Source organism: Protopterus annectens, chromosome 6.part0 (genome assembly GCF_019279795.1).
Source record: "Protopterus annectens isolate FY-2018-M chromosome 6.part0, PAN1.0, whole genome shotgun sequence".
Lineage (NCBI taxonomy): Eukaryota > Metazoa > Chordata > Ceratodontiformes > Protopteridae > Protopterus > Protopterus annectens.
This window is the reverse complement of record NC_056737.1, coordinates 1,820,208,493-1,820,228,492: the sequence shown is the minus strand read 5'-3', so window position 1 is coordinate 1,820,228,492 and position 20,000 is coordinate 1,820,208,493. Positions and strand designations below refer to the sequence as shown.

General features: G+C 42.1%; 1 protein-coding gene across 1 annotated transcript in view; it reads right to left on the bottom strand.

Moving 5' to 3' along the window:
- HIBCH (3-hydroxyisobutyryl-CoA hydrolase) overlaps positions 1-20,000 on the bottom strand; it is a 1,796,007-nt gene that overhangs the window by 639,461 nt on the left and 1,136,546 nt on the right. Inside the window, exon 7 of the mRNA XM_044073705.1 lies at positions 14,872-14,930. Coding sequence (XP_043929640.1) covers positions 14,872-14,930 — 59 coding nt within the window. The remainder of the gene's footprint in view (positions 1-14,871; positions 14,931-20,000) is intronic.

The window sequence follows — 20,000 nt, the reverse complement described above, 5'->3', positions numbered from 1 at the left end:
CTGGAGTTCCCCATGACACTGTCAATTCCTGAAATACATGAGGATCCAATTTCCACTCGTGGGGATCCATAATTCGTCTGCTCAACACATCTGCTAAGGAGTTCTGTGCTCCCGGCAGAAACCTTGCCTGAAGATTTAGCTGTAAACTGAGAGCAGTCTCCCACAAAATCATTGCTTGTCTGCATAGAGGATAAGAATGCGTTCCCCCTTGCTTGTTGATGTACCACATGACAGTTGTGTTGTCTGTTAGAACCAACACCTGCCCTGGAAGAAGTAAATCCTTGAAGGCTATTAATGCAAATTGGACTGCTAACATCTCTTTCAAGTTGATATGTAGATGTTGATGTCTGGCAGGCCACGTGTCTTGTACCCACTTTCCATTTAGATGAGCTCCCCAAGCTTTGTCTGAGGCATCTGTCGTTAGAATCTGACACGCCTCTGGCCGGGTCACAGAGAGTCCCTTGTTTAGGTGACATTCCTGAGCCCACCACAAAAATTCCTTTTGAATGCAAGGTATTATCTGAATGACAGTGTCCATATCTTGGCAGTGCTGTGTCCATACATTTTTGAGATACCATTGTAGCTTCCTCATATGCAGTTAGGCATTGGGAAGCACCAGAATACAAGATGCCATGAACCCCAAGGCTTGAAGGACTGTCCTTGCAGTCAGCCTGGACTGATGAGACAATTGATGGAAGTAAAGAGAAAGATTCTTTTGTTTGTCCGGGGTCAAAAGGCCATCTGGGATGCTGTATTCAGTCTCACACCCAGAAAGCACATGTCCTGAGAGGGTACTAGACTGGACTTTATTTCGTTCACAGAATACCCCAGGCATCTTAGCACTGCTATCACATATTGTAAATGATGAAGAAGTTCGTCCCTTCCTTGGGCCAGAATCAGGCAATCGTCCAAATAAGGATAGATCTGTATTCCTCTTAGCCTGAAGAAAGCTATCACTGGAGCCAGAACCTTCGTGAACACTCTGGGCACAGTAGATAAGCCAAAGGGCAACGCAGAGAACTGACAATGAGAAGTCCCAGCCCGAAAACGTAGATACTTCCTGCAACTTAGCCTGATAGGAACATGAAGGTAAGCCTCCTTGAGATCCAGAGTCACCATCCAATGATCTTTGCCCAGCAGAGGTAAAAGCTGTTGTAACGTCAACATTTTAAACTTGGGAATGTCCAGATAAGTGTTGAGGATAGATAAATCCAAAATTGGTCTCCACGTGTTCCCCTTCTTTGGTACTAGGAACAGGCGAGAATAAAATCCTAGGCCCACTTCTGGCAGAGGGACCGGTTGTATGGCCCCCATTTGAAGCAGCAGCGAAATTCGTTTGTGAGCCTCTAGTCTTTGCTGAGGAGGAACGTCCGGCATGCCTTTGAAAGGAGGCAAGGTATGGAAATAAAACCTGTAACCTCGGTGAATGATATCCAATACCCATCTGTCTTGGGTAATCAAACTCCAATTTTCCTTGAAGAGTGCCAACCTTCCTCCCAAAGGTGCTGCCAGGCAAGAAGGATCTGGCAACTGAAAAGGTAGGTCATTGGGCCTGTTTACGAAAGGACTGGCCCCTGCCCTCACCCGAAGATTGTGCAGGTGAACTCCCTGTTCTAGGTCTGAAGGAGCTCTGAGCTCTGCCCCTACCACGCCTAGATCTACCCCTAGACTGTGAATCATAAGAAGGGTACGTCCACCCCTTAGCAGGCCAATTCCTACTAAACTTCGGAGGCTGAACTTGCAAAAAATCTTTAACAGCCTGCATAGACTTAGCCTTGTCTTCCATTTTCTTCAAGACTGACTCCACAGGTGAACCAAACAACACATCAGACTGTAAAGGAGCATCCAAAATCCTTGCCTTAACATGGTCAGATAAATTCTGATCCCTCAGCCAGGCGTGCCTGCGAAGAACTGACCCAGTGGCAGCCACCCTAGACGAGGCCTGTACAGCATCAAAACCACATTGTAAAGAATGCTTACCCACCTGTTCAGAGACATGTACCAAATCTTGTAATTCTTTACACTCAATGCCTTCCGCCAGAGCATCTACCTTAGACTTCAATTGAGAAAGAAGATAGTTCTGATATTTCAACATGTGAAACTGACAATTCAAAGCCCTCATAGCTAAGGTGGAAGAAGTATAGACTTTCTTTCCCCATCTATCCAAAGCTCTGGCCTCTTTATCTGGAGGAACCGGATTTTTACCACAGAGGCCTTGACACCCTTAGGTCCCTGACTAACAGTTTCTGGGTCCGCCCTAGGACTCTTATAAAGATATTTATGAGCCTCAGGCACCCTGTAATACCTGTCCGGTTTAACAGGAGCAGGAGGCAAAGAATCAGGATTAAGTGAAGCCTCTGCAAACACATCTTCCACAACATCCAGAACAGGTGGTATAGCCAAAGGCCTATGCTGGGGTAAAAGCAAAAATTCCCTAAGCCTTTTCCTGGAATCAGAGAAGTCCTGACCTTCCCACTTAAAATGTTCCCTCATGGAATGAAGAGTCTCTGAAAAAGAAAAATCCTCTGGAGGAGAAGCAGAAGGAGTAGAATCATCTACATCAGAATCAGAATAAGGAGAATACTCCTGCAAGTCTTCAGCCGAAGACTCTGAAACATCCGAAGCCTGCTCAAAACTTCCCAACTCTGGTTCCACCCTAGGCCTCTTATCAGGAGGGGGTAAAGAACCTCTAATCAAAGTAATTAAATCTTCTGCCATTTTAAGCATATGCTTCTTGGGCACAGACCCTGCTGAACTAGGAGTGACACTAACAGAAGCTGAAACTGGTCTGCCTCTGGGAGAAGCCTTGGAAACAGAAGGAGAGGGCCTAACCACCCTAGGAAGGGAGGGGAGTACAGTAACTTGGGAAGCCCCTTCAGCCTGACCTGCCTCCTGAGAGGCCACATCCTGCAATATCAAAGTCTCCCCCTGGGACTCCAGAGAAGCCTCCGGCGGAACCCCCCGGTTCCACTGACGCCTCTAAAGAACCGGCGTCCGGTACGGACGACTCTTCTTGCCTGGGTTTAGCTGCTTTGTCTTTGCGCTTCTTCGAAGAAGCGGGCGTCGGAGCATCCGACGGCATATTATAATTGCACCGCTTCCCGAAGACCAACCTGGCACAATCTAACCTTCGCTTAATAGTGCGCTTATTGAACCTAGCACAAAAGCGACACCCAACAACGTCGTGCTCAGGCCCCAAACAAGGAATACACAAAGTATGATCGTCCCTATGCGGTATCTGTTTCCCACAAGAAATACAGTTATTCACTTTTTCTGACATCCGGTAAACCACTGAGGCAAGAAAAAACTAAAATATTCCCCAACGGGGTACTTAGCCAACTTTGACTCGGTCTGAAACTCCGGATTCGAAAAATTTCAGAACGCCGAACGGCACTTGCAACGCTGCTTCTGCATCAGACCATGCGGCAAAAAAGACTGAGGATATGACGTCGGTCATGCGCATTTGTACCCTGACGTTCTGATGTCAGTCTTAAGCGCCTTGACCGACGTCAGCCTAATACTTTGATATTCGGGCCGACCGAGGACAGCGGACTACCCAAGTGTAAGGACTGCAGCAATGTGAGATGAAGAACATCAAGTGAATGCTAAACAAGGGATGCAACAGAAAAATCTGAAATGAAAAAATAGAACTTCAGAAAGGATGGGAGAGATGAAACAGTAGACGAGCCAGATTATTTATTTAGCAGGAAGAGATATAAGAGGTAATATGCTGCTATACAAAACTTTTAGACAACAGTGTAAGAGTCTAATGTAATTTATAGCTATTGGAATCTGGCTTATTGATCTAAATGCATTATTAAAGCTTTCAGGTCACTGTCAATTCTAATTTAGTGTGCTAGAGCACCTGCTCAGACTTAAGAGGTAACACATACATTTCCCAAAATGCCATCATCAAAGGTTGTTTCCATTTTTTTTTATAGATGTTGCTTTGTATTGTCAGGATCTTTCTGATTTGATCCTATATGCATTTCCTGTGGGGTCATTTGCTTTTTGGTTTGTACCTTTTATCTGGACCCGGCCCTGATGCGATGGGTATCAGCCTTTTCATAAGCAGAGTGTTTTATAAGCTAAATAGAAGCCGCAGTGGTGCAGCGGTAGCGTTGTCGCCTCACAGCAAGAGGTTCTTCCGTTCGATTCTCGGCTGGAGCGCTTTCTGTGTGGAGTCTGCATGTCCTCCCCGCAGTCTAGTAGCGTTGGAAAGACATGCATGAATGGGCGTGCCTTCGTTGAAGGTTGGGCGTTGAGCTGGCACCTCGGCACCTTAAAAATCTACTGCCAATCATTAGCGGACCGGAGTTCTGCTGTGGCGACCCCTAACCGGGAAAAGCCGAAAGAAAAACAACAAGAACAACAGTGTTTTATAAGCTAGATAAACAGTTTACTTGAACTGTATTGATAAGCCCCCCCCCCAAAAAAAAAATGAAGATGCATGCTGTCTACAGTTAAAGGAGGTTAGCTTATTGTGCTGAATGTGTTCTAAAGACCATGGGTCATTGTATAATCAAATGTCAGAATGCTGTACAACTGCATGTCCTTAAGAGGTAATTTTCATATCATCCATGATGCCCTCACTAAGCGAATCTTGTAACTGCTGCTTCATGAGAACAAAACAGGTGACTAAGAACAAATGTACATATTATGAAACATCATGTATACCTTAAGAACACGAACAGGTCAAAGCCCAATGTCAGCTAATTATATGGGCAACAGGAGAGGCATATTTGATTAAACACTTAGTACAGTTGCTAAACTGGCAGTATTACTTTCTCATTACAGTCATCACAGGACTGAAAAATGGTTAGAAAGAAGTTAAAACAAATGTTATTTTTTTTTAGCATGAAAAGGACGAGAGATTGACCAGTCTTGGCAAAATAGTAGTTAGGAAGAACTAACAGAGGAGTCGGGGTGGGGATTGGCATAATGGTTAAGATGTTTGGCTCACAGACACAACGCAGAGTATTTAATTCTCACCTTTGAATGAAAATTGGCTAATCTTAAAATGGCCCACAAGGGCCAGCTGGACTAGTACTTACTTATGGACATATGAGTTTGAGTTTTATTTGTTAAGGAGCGGAAGTAATTTAAAACATTCTGCGGTTTAAAAGAAGAGCTATGTTGTGTGACAGCACAGCAGAAGTTGCCCATTGGCAAAAGCTATGGGCAGTTAGGCCTGGTACTTAAGAACACTTTAACTTGTCTTAACAGCTTAAAGTTTTTAATGCCCGCCTTAAGTTTTGGAGGAAGTTTATTCCAAAGTTTATAATGTAGGCAGTTTAAGGTGAAACAGCATCTTTGAGGTGACCAGTATATTTTTGAGGCAAAAATTAAATTCTGATATTAAATCTTGTTGGACTGTACCACTGCAGGATGTTAATAATGGTTGGACATATTTCAGGTTCATGCATGATTTTATGTGCTCCTTTGAGATGACAGTGAATAAGGGTGTTTTGTAGTAGCAGCCAAACTAGTATATTGAGAGCTATGCAAAGGTGTGTTTTACAGGGGAGATAACTAAAAGATTTGACAACTTTATTGGAAGTTTGATCTTGTCTGGTTAGTATGGAAGATGCATGTGGGACTTTGGGTAACAGAAACATATACACAATGGTTATCTGGCTTTGATACGGGGGTGTGGCTTTGTAATGCAGTCCCAGATTTTGCCTTTTTTTGTGAAAGGCATAACCAATGAGGTGGCTAGTTTCAGATTTGTTTACCATCATCCCAGTTTAGTTAGGGATGCAGGTTCTATGATAGTTTTTACGTAATGAAAAAATAGTGAAGCTGGCTTAGAAAGCAGACAGAATTAAATAAGAGTAGTTGTGATTTTTTTTTATCAATCAGTTTTCCATGGCTTAGAAAGCAGATAGAATTAAATTATGTTTTAACAATTAAAGAGTAGTTGTGATTTTTTTTATCAATCAGTTTTCCATGGAAGTCAAGGTCTCTTATGTGGCAGTCCTGAGCTAAGTGAGATGTCACAAGTAGAGCATACTACTGAAGAATTCCTGTAGTATGTTTACACATGGTACACATCTTACTGATGAAAACGTAAAGGGCCCATCAGACTACTGCTTAATTCTAGGACTGAGACTCTGTTTAAAAGCAGCTGGTATGATACAGCTTTGAATGCTTTGGACAGGTCTAAGAATAAGGAAGTTACAATTTCACAATGGCTACACTTTTTGATTTATTACATTTAAGAAGGACTGTCTGAGGAAGGGAGTAGTCCCGAAAGCGCTTACCACTTTTATTGACTCTGTTTGTACTGAATAAACGTTTTAATAAGGAGCAGCAGTGTCCAGCGACGTTCTTTGTTTCATTTAAGAAGGACAGCACTGCCTTTTTTTAATATGTCACAGCCAAAATCCTTAAATTAGTGATAGTATTTCACAATTCAAGTGCAACTTGAACAATTGGATGGGGAACAGGAAATTCATCCTTGGTTTGGCACCTATGTCTCTAATGGACACAGGCAACCTGTAAATGGTTCATCTCCCAGGCCCGTTTGTAAATGTTTTACCGCCCACATCCCCTACTTACACTTATCAAGGGTACCTGAACTTGTCAGAGATTTGGGATTCATGGCTAGGCTTATAAAGCCCCTTGTGGTCGTTAGCCTAGTAAACACCTGTGAACTTATGAACTGATGAGTTGGTATATGAGAATTTGGTGGTTTACACATTCTTCTAAAATTTACAGCATGGGTAGGGCAGTTATCAGTCCATAGTTTGAAAGTTCAAGAAGGATGCCTCCATTACGGATAGTGATAACATAGCACTACTTCCATAGAGGGGGGAATGTCAGATTCTTAGATACAGATTCTGACCAGTATGGATATGGAATATACTATGTCCTTGGCTGCTTTCCACAAATATTCTGGAAGAAGACTGTTGCAAAGTTGTGTTTTTTAGTTTCTGTAGTGGCCTTATGAAAGGAACAAGTGCAAGAAAGATCCAGCCAAGCAAGAATCTTCAGTGTAAAACCTTAAACCTCCCGTAATGGAGCCCCATGGGATATACACAAATGACCCCTTAAGGACATACCCCACTAGGTGTAGACATGCTGGTAATAAAAGTCAAAACAAGCATGCATGCATGTCTGCAGCTAGTGGGAGGTCACTTTATTGGCTTGAATGTATCCATAACGACTTAAAAAGTAGGAAGTCACAGGCATTCAGAAACCATGTAGTTGAAAAAACTGGTATGCTCTTCAGGGGTCAGTTGCATAAATCCCATTGGTCTCCACTACAGCAGGTTTACGGTTTCACACAATGTATTGCAAAACTGAGTCTTTTTTGCAGGTTTTACTGAATGACTTGTCTGTGTAACCCTTTAGTTTGGAAGCTTTTTGATAGTACTGCTTGGAAGAGGGTTGTTAGAGATATTATGGGGTATGGTACAGGGGACAAGAACAGACATTTGAATAAAGTAGTAACACTTACAATGTGCAAGTTGAATTTGTAAGATGTACTATAGCTGGATTTGAAGAGGGTTTTTTGGCCTGGCTTGAATAAACCATTGACAGAGATCCAGAAGCACTGAGATGTTCTTACATTACCTGCAAGTCACTAAAGTACTTTTTCTTTTTTACTTGAAATTGGGAAGGTCCGGATGTATCATGCCTGTTAAGTGAGACAGATCATCTAGTTTTGGATCCCAAATCCAAGGTTGATGAACTAAATGAGGCCACAGGAAGAGGAAACAAATCAGTTGAGGCCAAGAAGGTGCAATGAGGACGACTTTGCTCTTTAACCTGGCAGCTCTATGTAGGAACTTTGGGATCAGAAGAATTGGAGGATATACATAAAGGAGACCAGGGGGCCAATCGTGAAGAAGAACATCCCTCAGTGATTCCCCCTGTGAGGGGATTAGGGAAAAGTAGCTGCTGCACTTGTTCAGGGGAGATGCAAAAAGATCACAGCAATGCTGGCCCCACTGTCAAAAAATCAAATCCATCACATTCTCATTGAGGGACCAGTTGTGAGGTAGAAGAATGTACCTGCACAATTTGTCTGTTAACACGATGTACTTCCGCAGAATGTGCACTGCTATAAGAAACCAGTTGGATGAGATCGCCCATTGCCAAACCCTGAGCGCGATACAGAGGGTAAGACCCGGTTCCTCCTTGTTTGTTGGTGTACCAAACCACTATCATGTTGTCTGAAACGTATTAATTCCTGAAAGGAGAGCATTCTAAAAGGCCTGCAATGTTAAAAGCACTACTCTCAACTCTAGGACACTGATATGCAAATTGGCCTCTTTGGGGGACCATGTACCTTGGACTGTCTTTCCCAGGTAATCCCCCCCACCCCACCCAGCTGGGAAGCATTCATAGTCACTATGGCCTTGGGCAGAGAGGGAATGAATAAACAGCCTTGTAGAATCTGGTCTGATTGAATCCACCACATAAGATCCCAATATGAATTACCAATACATGCAAGGAGAAGAGAAAAGGGAAGATGAAGTATTGATCAGTGTGAGGCCAACATCCACTGAAGGATTCTTATATGAAATCTGGCTAAGGGTACTAGTGTTATTACTGCCACCACTAATCCCAAAGCCTAAAGGACCAAGCAGGCTGAAAATTCTGGTACTGCAAACTATCTTTCTCACTTGTGATCTTACTGTATGAACTCTAGAGAGGGGAAGTGAGGCTATTGTTGATTTTGTGTCGAGCAGTGCTCCTATGAACTCTACACTTTGACTTGGTTCTAGACAAGACTTTTTGTAGTTTATGGTTATTCCTAGTAGTGTACATGTCTGGATCCCTTTTTCTGTTGGTCAGGGTGAAGATGAGTGGGTCATCTAAGTATGGAAACACCCAGAATCCCTGCAGTCTCAAGTGAACTGCTACTACTGCCATGCATTTGGTTAACACTCTGAGGTCTGTGGTGAGAACAAAAGGGTAGAACCCTGAAATGGTAGTGGATGGTTCCCAGATGGAAGCATAAGAACCTTCTACATTGTCTGTTCATCTTTACATGATAGTGTACACCCTGATGATCTATCAAGCACATCCAGTTGTCCTTTTCCAAAAATGGAAGAATGGACTGAACTGTGACAATCCAGAACTTGGTCTTTCAAACAGATTTAAGATGCTGAGATCCAGAAATGGTCTCCAGTCACGTATTTTATTTGGCACTAAAAAGAACCTTGAGTACGTTCCAGATTCTATCTGGTTTGGGGGGACCTCCTGAATGACTCTCTTCTAGCAGCTTTTGTATTTGAATTGTTTCTTGTTCCCTCTGATGGGAGGAACATCGGGGAGTTTTCTTGAATTAGGAGGATGAAGGGAAAATGGTATTATATAACCTCTGGAAATGATCCTCTGCACCCAAATATCTGTTATCTCTAGCCAAGCTCTCTGGTGCAGGGTCAAACAACCTCCGACTGCCTCCAGAGGAAGATGATTAGGCCGCCTTAGAGGCTTTGCCAAACAACAATTCTTTGGACCCTTGTTTTTACGAGGTCACCTCTGCTGTGAGGGCAGCATCTACTGTTTGAGTTTCCCCCAATCTGCTTCTGGGGGAACTTCCTCCATGTATGTCCTGGAAAGATCCTTGGGATATTTTTGAACCACATCTTACTGTCACGTCAATGATTCCTCAAAAATGATTTTTGAGGTGTGGAAAAATGTATGCCCATGGCAGAAAGGGTCTTTCCAGCCTTCTCACAACTGGACAATGTGTCTTTTACATCGGGGCCAAAAAGAGATGTGCCTTCAAAAGGGGCATTGACGAAGAGAGACTTAAATGGCTCCACAAAACCATATAAACACATTCAGGCATGTCTACTAATGGAAATGCCTGAACCTGCTAACCTTGAGGTTCCCTTTGCTACATTAGAAATGAGCCTCATGGAAGAGTTGGATATCGATTGCAGGGTACCCAACTGAGAAGAGACAGGGTGTCTGAAAGCTCCTTAATCAGGTCCCTCTCTAGTCTCATGAAATGTGCCAAATAGTTCAGTGACCTTAAGGTGAAGGTCTCTGAAGCACAGACACCCTTCCCGAATCTGTCCATCGCCCGCTCCTTGTTGGGGGGAAGAACAGAGGAACTTTCCTCCACAAGTTCTTTCTTAGTAGCCACCGCCATGACCATGGCATCAACAGGACCAAAACTGTGTATCCTCTGCAGCTGTCATGATTTTATCAGGCTTCTTGAGAATTGGCTCGATGGTAGTGGGATCCTTCCATGCCCACTGAGAGATCAAATCAATGAGCTCTTTGGTGGGCATGGTCACCCAGGACGTAGACAGGCCAGTACCAAACACCACCAGGAGTACACATTCCTCAGACAAAGGGATGCTGGGCTTCCAGCCACCTCTCTGTTTCAGGATTTCAAGGATGTCTCCAAGTGAGACATCATCATGAGGTGACTGTGGGCACTCTAGACCCTCATCAAAATCTGTATGTTCAGTGACAGATTCAGGGGAGTCTAAGTGCTTCGTCTTGCACGTTTTCTTCTTGGGGACCACCTCAGTGAGGTACTATGGGGAGGTGTCAGAAGAAGTGGGGATACCCTGCTGGGAAGCCTGGGGTTTCTGTACTGTCTGTCCCTGTGGAGAGGGCAGTTGAGACTCCAGATACTGAGATGGCAAAGTTGAAGATACAGGATCCGGGGGAGGGCGTAAGCAGGGTTGCAGACAGGATTCTCTCCATTATTCCAAAAGTGGACTGCCCCAGTGAGGGACAGGACCCTGGATCTGAGAAGGCAAGTCTCTGATCCATGGTCCCACCCTTAGAGGACAGTCCTCCTGAGACTGAAGTCAGAACTGCACTAACCAATGCCGAGGCCCTGAGGTGCAGAGATGGCTCCCAAACCCTCAGTGTTAACTGAAGTACCTCAGATCTGACAGGTTAGTATCAGTTCCAAGAGCTCTCCAGATCCGACTGAACCTAAGAGCTCAGAGCAATCCTCGGATCTGAAGCAGACGGGTCAGAAAGACTCATATCCAAAGGCTCCAAGGCCTTGAAAGGAGTCAGAGATGGAATTGGCAATGGTGGTGTAGTCAATGAATGGACCTCCTGACCTAATGGGGTAGGAGCCAAAAGGATAGCTAACTCTCTGTGCTAAAATAATTTTTATCACTAACCTCTACACATCCCTCTTCTCTAAGGCTTCTGGAAAAGCAAGTGGATAGTACTGAAGGAGATCTAGGCCTCTCTAGGAAAGGGAAAAGAACCCTAGAGGGAACTGGGTTCACTGAGGGGGAGTATCTCTTTCTTTGTAAAAATATATCAGCAGATTTTTATATTGGATCCGAGTAGGTCTGATCCGACGTATCTTTAAATTATGAACTTTTCAGATCCACAGATTGTTTCTTCATAATTCTTGGATCTAAGGATGAAGTCAGATCTGAAGATTTAGGCCTTTTCTTTTTCGGATCCAAGGGAACTGATGGATCTGATAAAGACCTTTTCAAAGACTTCTCCAAGCCATAGAAGAAGCAGTTGAAAGTGCCTGGAGAAGTGGAAGGAACCTTTTTAGATTTTTCATTGGTAGCTCCAGATCAGGCCTTGAAGCAATCCTTTCAATATTAATATGTTCTTCTATTCAACCAGGGCCCTAGGGTTGAACGCATGATAAATGGAGCAATTTTCTTGTAGATGAAGAGGTCCAAGAGAGTACACACACAGTGTGTTAGCAGCAGAAAAGGGGGTTCTTCTGACCACATTTGCTACATTTCTTAAAGCCTGCAGGGCATTTTTCTTTTTCAGCCATTATATGCCACAATCAAAAAGGCAACAACTGCAAGGAACAATAATAACAAAAACAACAACACTACTCTAAGCTTTAAACTTCAAATACTAAACTTCAACTTTAAACTGTAAAGCTTTCTATCCTAAAATTTTTAAGCCATAAACTAAACAGCAGACAACTTTCTATTCTACAAATTAAAGCCAAAAACTAGAAATGACTTAGAAACTTTCTTTTTTTTTTTTTTTTTTAGGTGAAGTGAAAGGGGAGGTAAAAGGAAAACTACCTACAAAAGTAGTTATCAGCTATGACAAGTGTAGAAGATAAAGGGGAAAGGGAGAGGAGATACTATCAATAGTATCCAACAAAAGGCAATTAAAATAGGAGAAAAAGCACTTATCTAACTTTAAATACTCGAGAGTCTAGTAGACGTGTCTTTCGCTGGAAGCGGCAAATTGAGATCTGAGGTAATTGGGGTTGGTACATTCTGGGTAAAGGAGAAGCTTGAGAGTTCTAAGTTGCCACAAGCTTTTGCAGCCCCCGAATCCAAGCCGATGGTTTGGATCCGAACTCATCAGTTGAGGACAGAATGAAAATTGACATCATCAGATCAGTAGTAACTTATTTAAACTTAATTACTGCAGTGAAGGCAACAACAACAGATGAAATTGCTTGTGAACCAGAAAACAATGCCAAACAATATGCTTTAAATAGTGAGAAAAGAATGCTGATTTTACATAGACAATACCACCTAATGCAGAATGAATGTGAGCAGCTATTACCTTGATAACATTTTTTGAAAAAAACAGTGGTCCAGTGGGTAAATGACATTAGCAAGCTGAAACCCACCTGTAATGATACTGTACTATTCTTCTCAGAATAAAGATACTAACCTTTGTAACGCAATGAGAGTAAACACTTCTCACCAAAGGTCAGAGCTAAAGTTACTGAAAATTCAGCTGACAAAGACCTTCAGACAGGGACTTGTGAGGCTGACAACAAAAAGAATTGTGTCACCAGTCAGTTTAGGGGATGCATTTATCACTGGAGCCATTTTCAAAGAGGCAGATGCTAAGTTATGCATCAGGAGACACACTGGATATTCTTCCAGATCAAATATGCTTTTGAATAGATTCATCACCCAAAGACTCCCTATGCTGTGGAATAAAATCCCGGTATATGTGAGGCAGAGCACCTCGCTGGCCTTGTTCAAGAGAAATCTTGACCAATGGATGGGAGATCGCAGATATACCCCAGGGATTACCTCAGTGTCACTGCTCGACAGAGGCACAGCAAAATAATGGGTATAGTTCCCCATACTAAAGGGGTGGCGTAAGCCACAAAACTATGGGCTAGGCTTGTAAATGCCCTCGGACAGATAGCCTAGTATGAACCTATGAACCTATGAACATGTTTGGTCAGCATCCAAAACACTGAGAAAAGACTTTCAAAACTGATCAGTGGGAAAGATGCACTTGGGGCCATCTAAAGCATGGTGACCATCAAAGGACTGGCAGAGACAGATGCTCAGCTGTAGAATTCAAAAGGATAGTAACAAAAGAGCCAGAATCCAATAAGTATTCCCTGGCATACAAGTAGTACTTCACCACACCAATGGGAGAACTACTCAACATACCTAACAACTAACAAAGCCAAGTCTGATGTTGACAGACTAAAATGATTACTACATCCCAGAGTTCACTCCCAAAACTGAGTTATGGAGTTATCCTTCTACTCAGACTCCACAAATTTGGTTTACATGATAATGAAGCTGAGCCTTCCATGGAAGAGGAGGAGTAGGAAAAGGAAGAGGACATTATAGATGGGAGGTGCACGAGTCGGAACAAACTCTGGGGTACCAGAGTTAGTCAGCAGGTCAGAAAGAAACTACCTTATGTCTGGCCTCATGCTGCCTACTTTTTGCTTCTCTGCTTCTTGATGGATGTTTTTAGACAGATGGTCATCTATTCCCTTCAGATATAATCTCTACTCTATCTCCTATTTTCATCTTTAATAGATGGTGTCTCATCAGGATGATCTTGAGATCTGACTTGCAGCAGCAAGTAAAATAGTTGAAGGAATGGCACTTGTAGTTAAAGACAATCTGCAAGATTCCCAACAGTTCAGGCAGCAGTGGCTGTGAGCCTGCTTAGTATTTGTTTATAGAAGGCAGACAAAGCAGCATTGGAAACAGTCTTCTCTGAAGAATAAAAAGCACTGTGTTTTCTGCAAGAAGACTTTAAAGGCGGTATCTGGATACTGTGAGGAGGAAGAAAAAAAACAGGCACAAAGGCAACCAGCATGACTTTCATCAGGCATGGAGAAGACAGCAAGAACATAAGGCATTATTTCTGCAAATGAAAGCAGTGAGAATGTTACTGCTCAGCTGATTTCATAAAATGATGCCACTCATAGGAATCACTACAAAATTTCATGTCTGTAAAAATGGTACTAGTATATCTCACTAAACGACTTCTCACATTACGCATCACCAAATGCAACTGTCTGAATGCAGACCTGATAGAAACAAAAGATTCCAAAACAAACTGTACCAAAGTAAACAGTGTACAATGTAAACATGGGAGGCACAGTATTAATCAAACACAGGGACAGCGTGTTAAATTAATATAGTGGGTACTTATGGGCAAGACCCCATGCATATCAATGCCCAGCTTAGATATTTAACACAAAGGGTACAACACCTTGTATAAAAGCAAGCTTCTGTATGTGCAAAGTTCTGGCTTAGTTTTTACTGTGAGGTCTTGCTACTAGAATATGTAAGTAGGGAATTATGAGAGTGCAGACCTCAAAATGAGAGATGCAAAGGAGCTTGCACACCTCGGGAGATATACATTACTATAGTGTAACGTAGTATGACTTGCAACTTCATTACAAAAGTATCAGACTTTTTTTGCTGCACACAGTAGTGTAGCAGGAATAAGAATTTCGCCATTTCATTTCAATGGTGCCCATTTCACTCTAAAATACTTTTGATGGAAAGTTTGATAACTTACACTGTAGAGTTTCTACTTCAAAGAAATGTGCTAAAATCACTTGAAATTTTATGTTAACAGAAATGTGATGTCTTATTAGACTGGTTGGGCAGGACATCATAGCCTTCAAACCACCACAAAATGAAAATTATGCATTACCTGTTGATTTTGTCAAGATGTTCAGCAAGTACAAATGGTTTCTCTTTTCCAGATTCACTCTATTGAAAAAGATAACGATACAGTACTGAAAAAAACAATCTTCTATTTTAACTATTGTTTTTAATATTAAAAGTAGTACACAACACAGAAGAAAATAACTTAACAGTCCCTGTAAAATTGGGAACATGGTGGCATAGAATACACTATTTCAAGACAAATCTTAATTCTCAATTACTGTGTGAGAGAGAGAGACAATAGACAATTAAAAACCTATTGTCTACTCCAAAATCCATGAACAATTTTACACAGTAGTATAAACAAACATGACAAGCAAATTACACACATTTTCCATGTGCTTCCTTATTTTGAAATGTATGTAGAAAAAATTACAAAAACTCTTAAACTTAAATTGCAAAATGCCTGGAAACCATTTGGATACCTTAGTGGCACTCAGCAGCTTTCTAGGGAATGTTAATTGCTTATTAAATGGGATACTATTTCTAGAAGTCCAGGACCTAGTAATATAATATTTCACTACTGGCTAAAGCCTGGTTTATAATGATGGTTGTTTGGCAAAATACAGGCAAAATATATACCAAAAAATAATACCATGATAACAGGTTAAAATATATTTTAAATTTTGCAATTTGGTGAATTATTACAAGCTTCTATGAAAAATAAAAAAAACTACATTATGGGTTTTAAGTCACCTTGTTCACAAAAGGTCTTGAAAGCTGTCAGTTTAGTGAGAGTCAAACACATGCATTATGATTAATCCTAAAAGGTTTATAACTTAGATTGTAAAACAAGAGCATGTGCAAAAGTAACCCCATATTTGAGACCGATCAAAAACTAACTTTTCTTTACCTTTGATGTCTGATCAGAATCTAGAATATGTATTGCAGAAAAGTTGGTGTCACTTATTTTGTTACATGATAAAGTGTGTATGTATGTACGTCAGAACAAGCATCAACCCAGGAATGAGTCAATTTAATTTTATAGCAATCTATTATAATAACGAGAAATGTTTTGCTGGCTATAATTTTAATCAAGTTGAATGGCACAGATAGCTATGCTTTTGGATTGATTATTGCATCATCAATATTTAATAATAATTAAACTTTTAAAGCAGAAAGTATTTCTTAGTTTAATGTTACATTTATATTGATAAGCTGATATTGTAAGAAATCTTTGTAGAAGTTCAATTCTTTCATCAGACACAAGACATCTTTCTGCTGAATCAAAGTTTAAGTTTGCTGTTACTAATTGGTGTAAACGAAATTAGATAGGGGGCTGACTGGGGTTTAATTTAATTGTGGAAATATTTATTGTTCAGCAACTAACCCATCTTTGGTTCCACCCACTGACACCTTACAAATGAATGTAATAATTTTCTAAATTTACTAAACAAGTAGTAAAGTCTGAAACTGGACAAATTAATTTTATGCATGCATATTCAAGGTGATGTATTGTTCCAAATGAATGATGTTTACATATATTTTGATTTGGTGAAAGCAATAATCTTTATGATGTGTGTGTGAGTGATGGAGAATAACTGTATAGAAACATTCACTTGTGTTAGTTAACACCTATCTTGTGTATTAAATCATCTTAGGCAGTTCTCTGTTTCCTGATTCCAAACACAGACGGTGTAGTGGTGCAGTAGTTACTTTTTTGCCTCACAGCAAGAGGTTCTCCGGTTTGACTCTCAGTTGGAGTGCCTTCTGTTCGGAGTCTGCATGTCCTCCCTGCATTCGTGTGGGTTTTCTCTGGGTGCTGCGGTTTCCTCCTACGTTATAAAGATATGCATCTGGAGCATTTCTCCTCAGGCCTCCGCAAAAAATTGGCTTCATTCTAAGTCGGACATTCACGGTAACAAATGTTAAATAAAAATAAAATAAATAAAATAAAACTGCAATAAAGCTATCCATGTAAAAAGGACAGATGATGCTGAAATACTTTATTATTATTATCTCCTTTTCTGCATAAATCCAATGAATTAAAATGTGGGCTGAAATGTGCATCAGTGGTTTTATCAAGATTTAGTTTATATTATATATTTAACTTAAGCACTCAAATCATTCACTTCTCATCCCTGCACTTGCCCAAAACTCATAGCAAGCACTAATAAACCTTAGCACTAAACCCCCCTATACTGTAGAGAAGGACAAGGCTCTCTATTCGACCTTACCAGCCAATCAGTAAAACAGTTCACTGTACCTATCCAGGCATGTCCAAAGGGCAGTTTCAGGTGTACTCTCCAGTCCAACTGGTGAATCTGGGCATTTTGAGGCAATGTTACAATTGCCTCATGTACACAGACAACCCTCTTCCTCCTTCCACCAAACACTAATTCATGCGAGAGATGCAATTATACAGCCAAACTGAAGGTTAAGCTCTCTCAACCCAAGACTGGACCAGGCAGTCAATAGGAGAAGGGAATTACTTGAATCACACCACCAGTCTCACAAAGACCTATGAAATCAGCACTGGCAAAAAACACACAAATACACAAAAATATACTCAGAGGCTCTAAATAAAAATCTGCAAAAGCAACAGAGACCTCCAAAACAGACATCCAAGCAACCTCCACCCCCCCAACACAAACCATGAAACACATACTTCACAAAACCACTGTGCCACAGAATCACGGCCCTTAAGGCATAATAACATACCCAACGCACTAGTAATAGGTGACTCTATAGTCAGGCACACTGATGTCCCACTCACTAGGCTGAACAAGGAGAAGGTTACTGCTAGTTGCCTGTCGAGTGCCAGGATCCGCCACATAACACAAGCACTCAGGTCACTCCAGAACAAGTACAAATAAGACTCTGTCATTGTCCATGTTGGTGTGAATGACCTGAGCTGTACCTCCCTGGACTACATGAAAAGAGACATGGAGAAGCTCTCTGATCACGTAGCCTCGGCTGGTATGACCCTGACCCTGAGTAGCATCCTGCCCTTGCCAAGAATGATACCAGGGTATAGAGAAAAAAATATCAATTTCAACAATTGGCTAAGCTTCTGGTGTCATTCAAAGGGGATCCAGTGTCTGTCAGCTGGGGATGACATGCTCAACAAGCCACACTGCTTTGCTAGAGACGGATTGCACCTGTCACCCCTAGGCTTTCTCGAATACTGGCCAAGGCTCTTGCCACCCCCATAGTGCCTTTTTTAGGCAAGGCTCAAAAGACAAACCCACTGTCGTAAATAGCCCAAGTAACAAAAAACTGAGGGTAATGCTGCTAAATGCCAGAAGTCTAAACCTCAAAATGCAAGCACTCGAGGCACTCCTCAGTATGGAGAAAATCGATATATGTGCAGTAACAGAAACCTGGTTTAAGGCTCCAGAGAGCACCTCAGCACTACCAGGCTAAAACTCATACCATACATTTTGGCCACAAAACCCAGACCGAAATACAAAAGGCGGGGGAGTAACCATATTCATCAAGGATACCCACACCTCCAGGTTAGTGACACAGCACGATGCTTCAGAGATCATCCACATGCAACTAACAATGGGCAAAACTGCTATTCAAATTATAGCTTGCTACAGATCACCCACCATGTCCCAGGACCCCCACTCCGCATTCCTGGAAACACTGGGAAACATAAACACCGTGATATTGGGTGATTTCAATTATCCAAACATTAACTGGGAGAACTACTCAAGTACGAATTCCCTGGCCCAACATTTCCTAGAATTTATAAACTCAAACACCCTGGATCAACTGGTTAACACCCTCACCAGAGGTGACAACATATTGAACCTGGTCATCACCAACATGGGCGACCTGTGTTCCACACTGGAGGTCAACCCCTTGCTGGTTAGATCTGACCATAAACTAATCACTCTGGATATCCACATCCCTCCACCACCCCCGGTCAAAGAAACCACCGTGAAAAACTTTTCAAAAGCAAACTTCACGTTACTTAAGACCGAGGTGGGAAGTTTCAAAACCCCCCATGCTAAAGGATAACGCTGTCCAAGCTGCAAAATCCTTTACTAATGCACTCTAGGGGCACCTACAAGAATGCATGGATCGTGCTATCCCAAACACAACCAAGACTCACTCCTCCAAGAAAAGGTAACCAGTCTGGTGGATCCCTGCCATAAACAAGCTATACAATAAAAGGAGGAAACTAGTACAGAAGAGAGTAAAATCCCAAGAAGGGAAGACATCCCTGATCAGTATCAGCAAGAAACTACGTTCCCTCATAAAATCATCCAAGGTTAGCTTTGAAAGAAAAATTGCCATGGACTCCAAAGATAACCACAAGGCATTCTTTAGCTATGTCAAGAATCTAAGTGGCAATTCTCAGATCTGCTCAGAGTTAGTGCAGAATGGCACAAAATACACTGAACCGACCGATATAGCCAACGTCCTGGCAGACAGGTTCAGTGCAAACTTACCCCCTCTCTCACCCCCAAAAGGGCCCATAACTATACCAGAAGAATGTAGTGCCCCTGAAATCACAGACACTCAGGTTAAAACAGCCCTTTCAAAAGCCAAAAACACAGCATCAGTGGGACCGGACTGTGTCCCAGGCTGCATCCTACACGAGCTCAAAGATGAACTAACCCCTCACCTAAACACATTGTTTAAACTCAGCCTCTCCACAGGCTACATGCCCACAGAGTAACGCACAGCAACGGTTATTCCGCTTCACAAAGGTGGAGCCACAATGGAACCCGGGAACTATAGCCCTATAAGCCTGACTAGCTTGGTCTGCAAAGCTATGGAGCGCATCATCATGGATCTCATTAACAGAGACATTGGAAACCTCCAAACACTGGACCCAACCCAGTTTGGCTTTGTTAAGGGCAGATCATACCTCCTAAACCTGGTGGACTTCTTTGAGACAGTTACCAAGGCTATAGACGAGGGAAAGGTGGTCCACACAGCCTACCTAGACCTCGTAAAGGCCTTCAACACTATTCCCCACTCTGGTATTATAGACAAGCTCACCAGCCTGAACATAAACCCCTATGTCATGAGATGGGTTGCCAACTGGCTCACAGACAAAACCCATATGGTAAGAGTTGCAGCAGCTAGGTCTGACTCTAAACCTGTTACAAGTGGCGTTCCCCAGGGCTCAGTCCTAGGACCCCTCCTGTTCGGCAT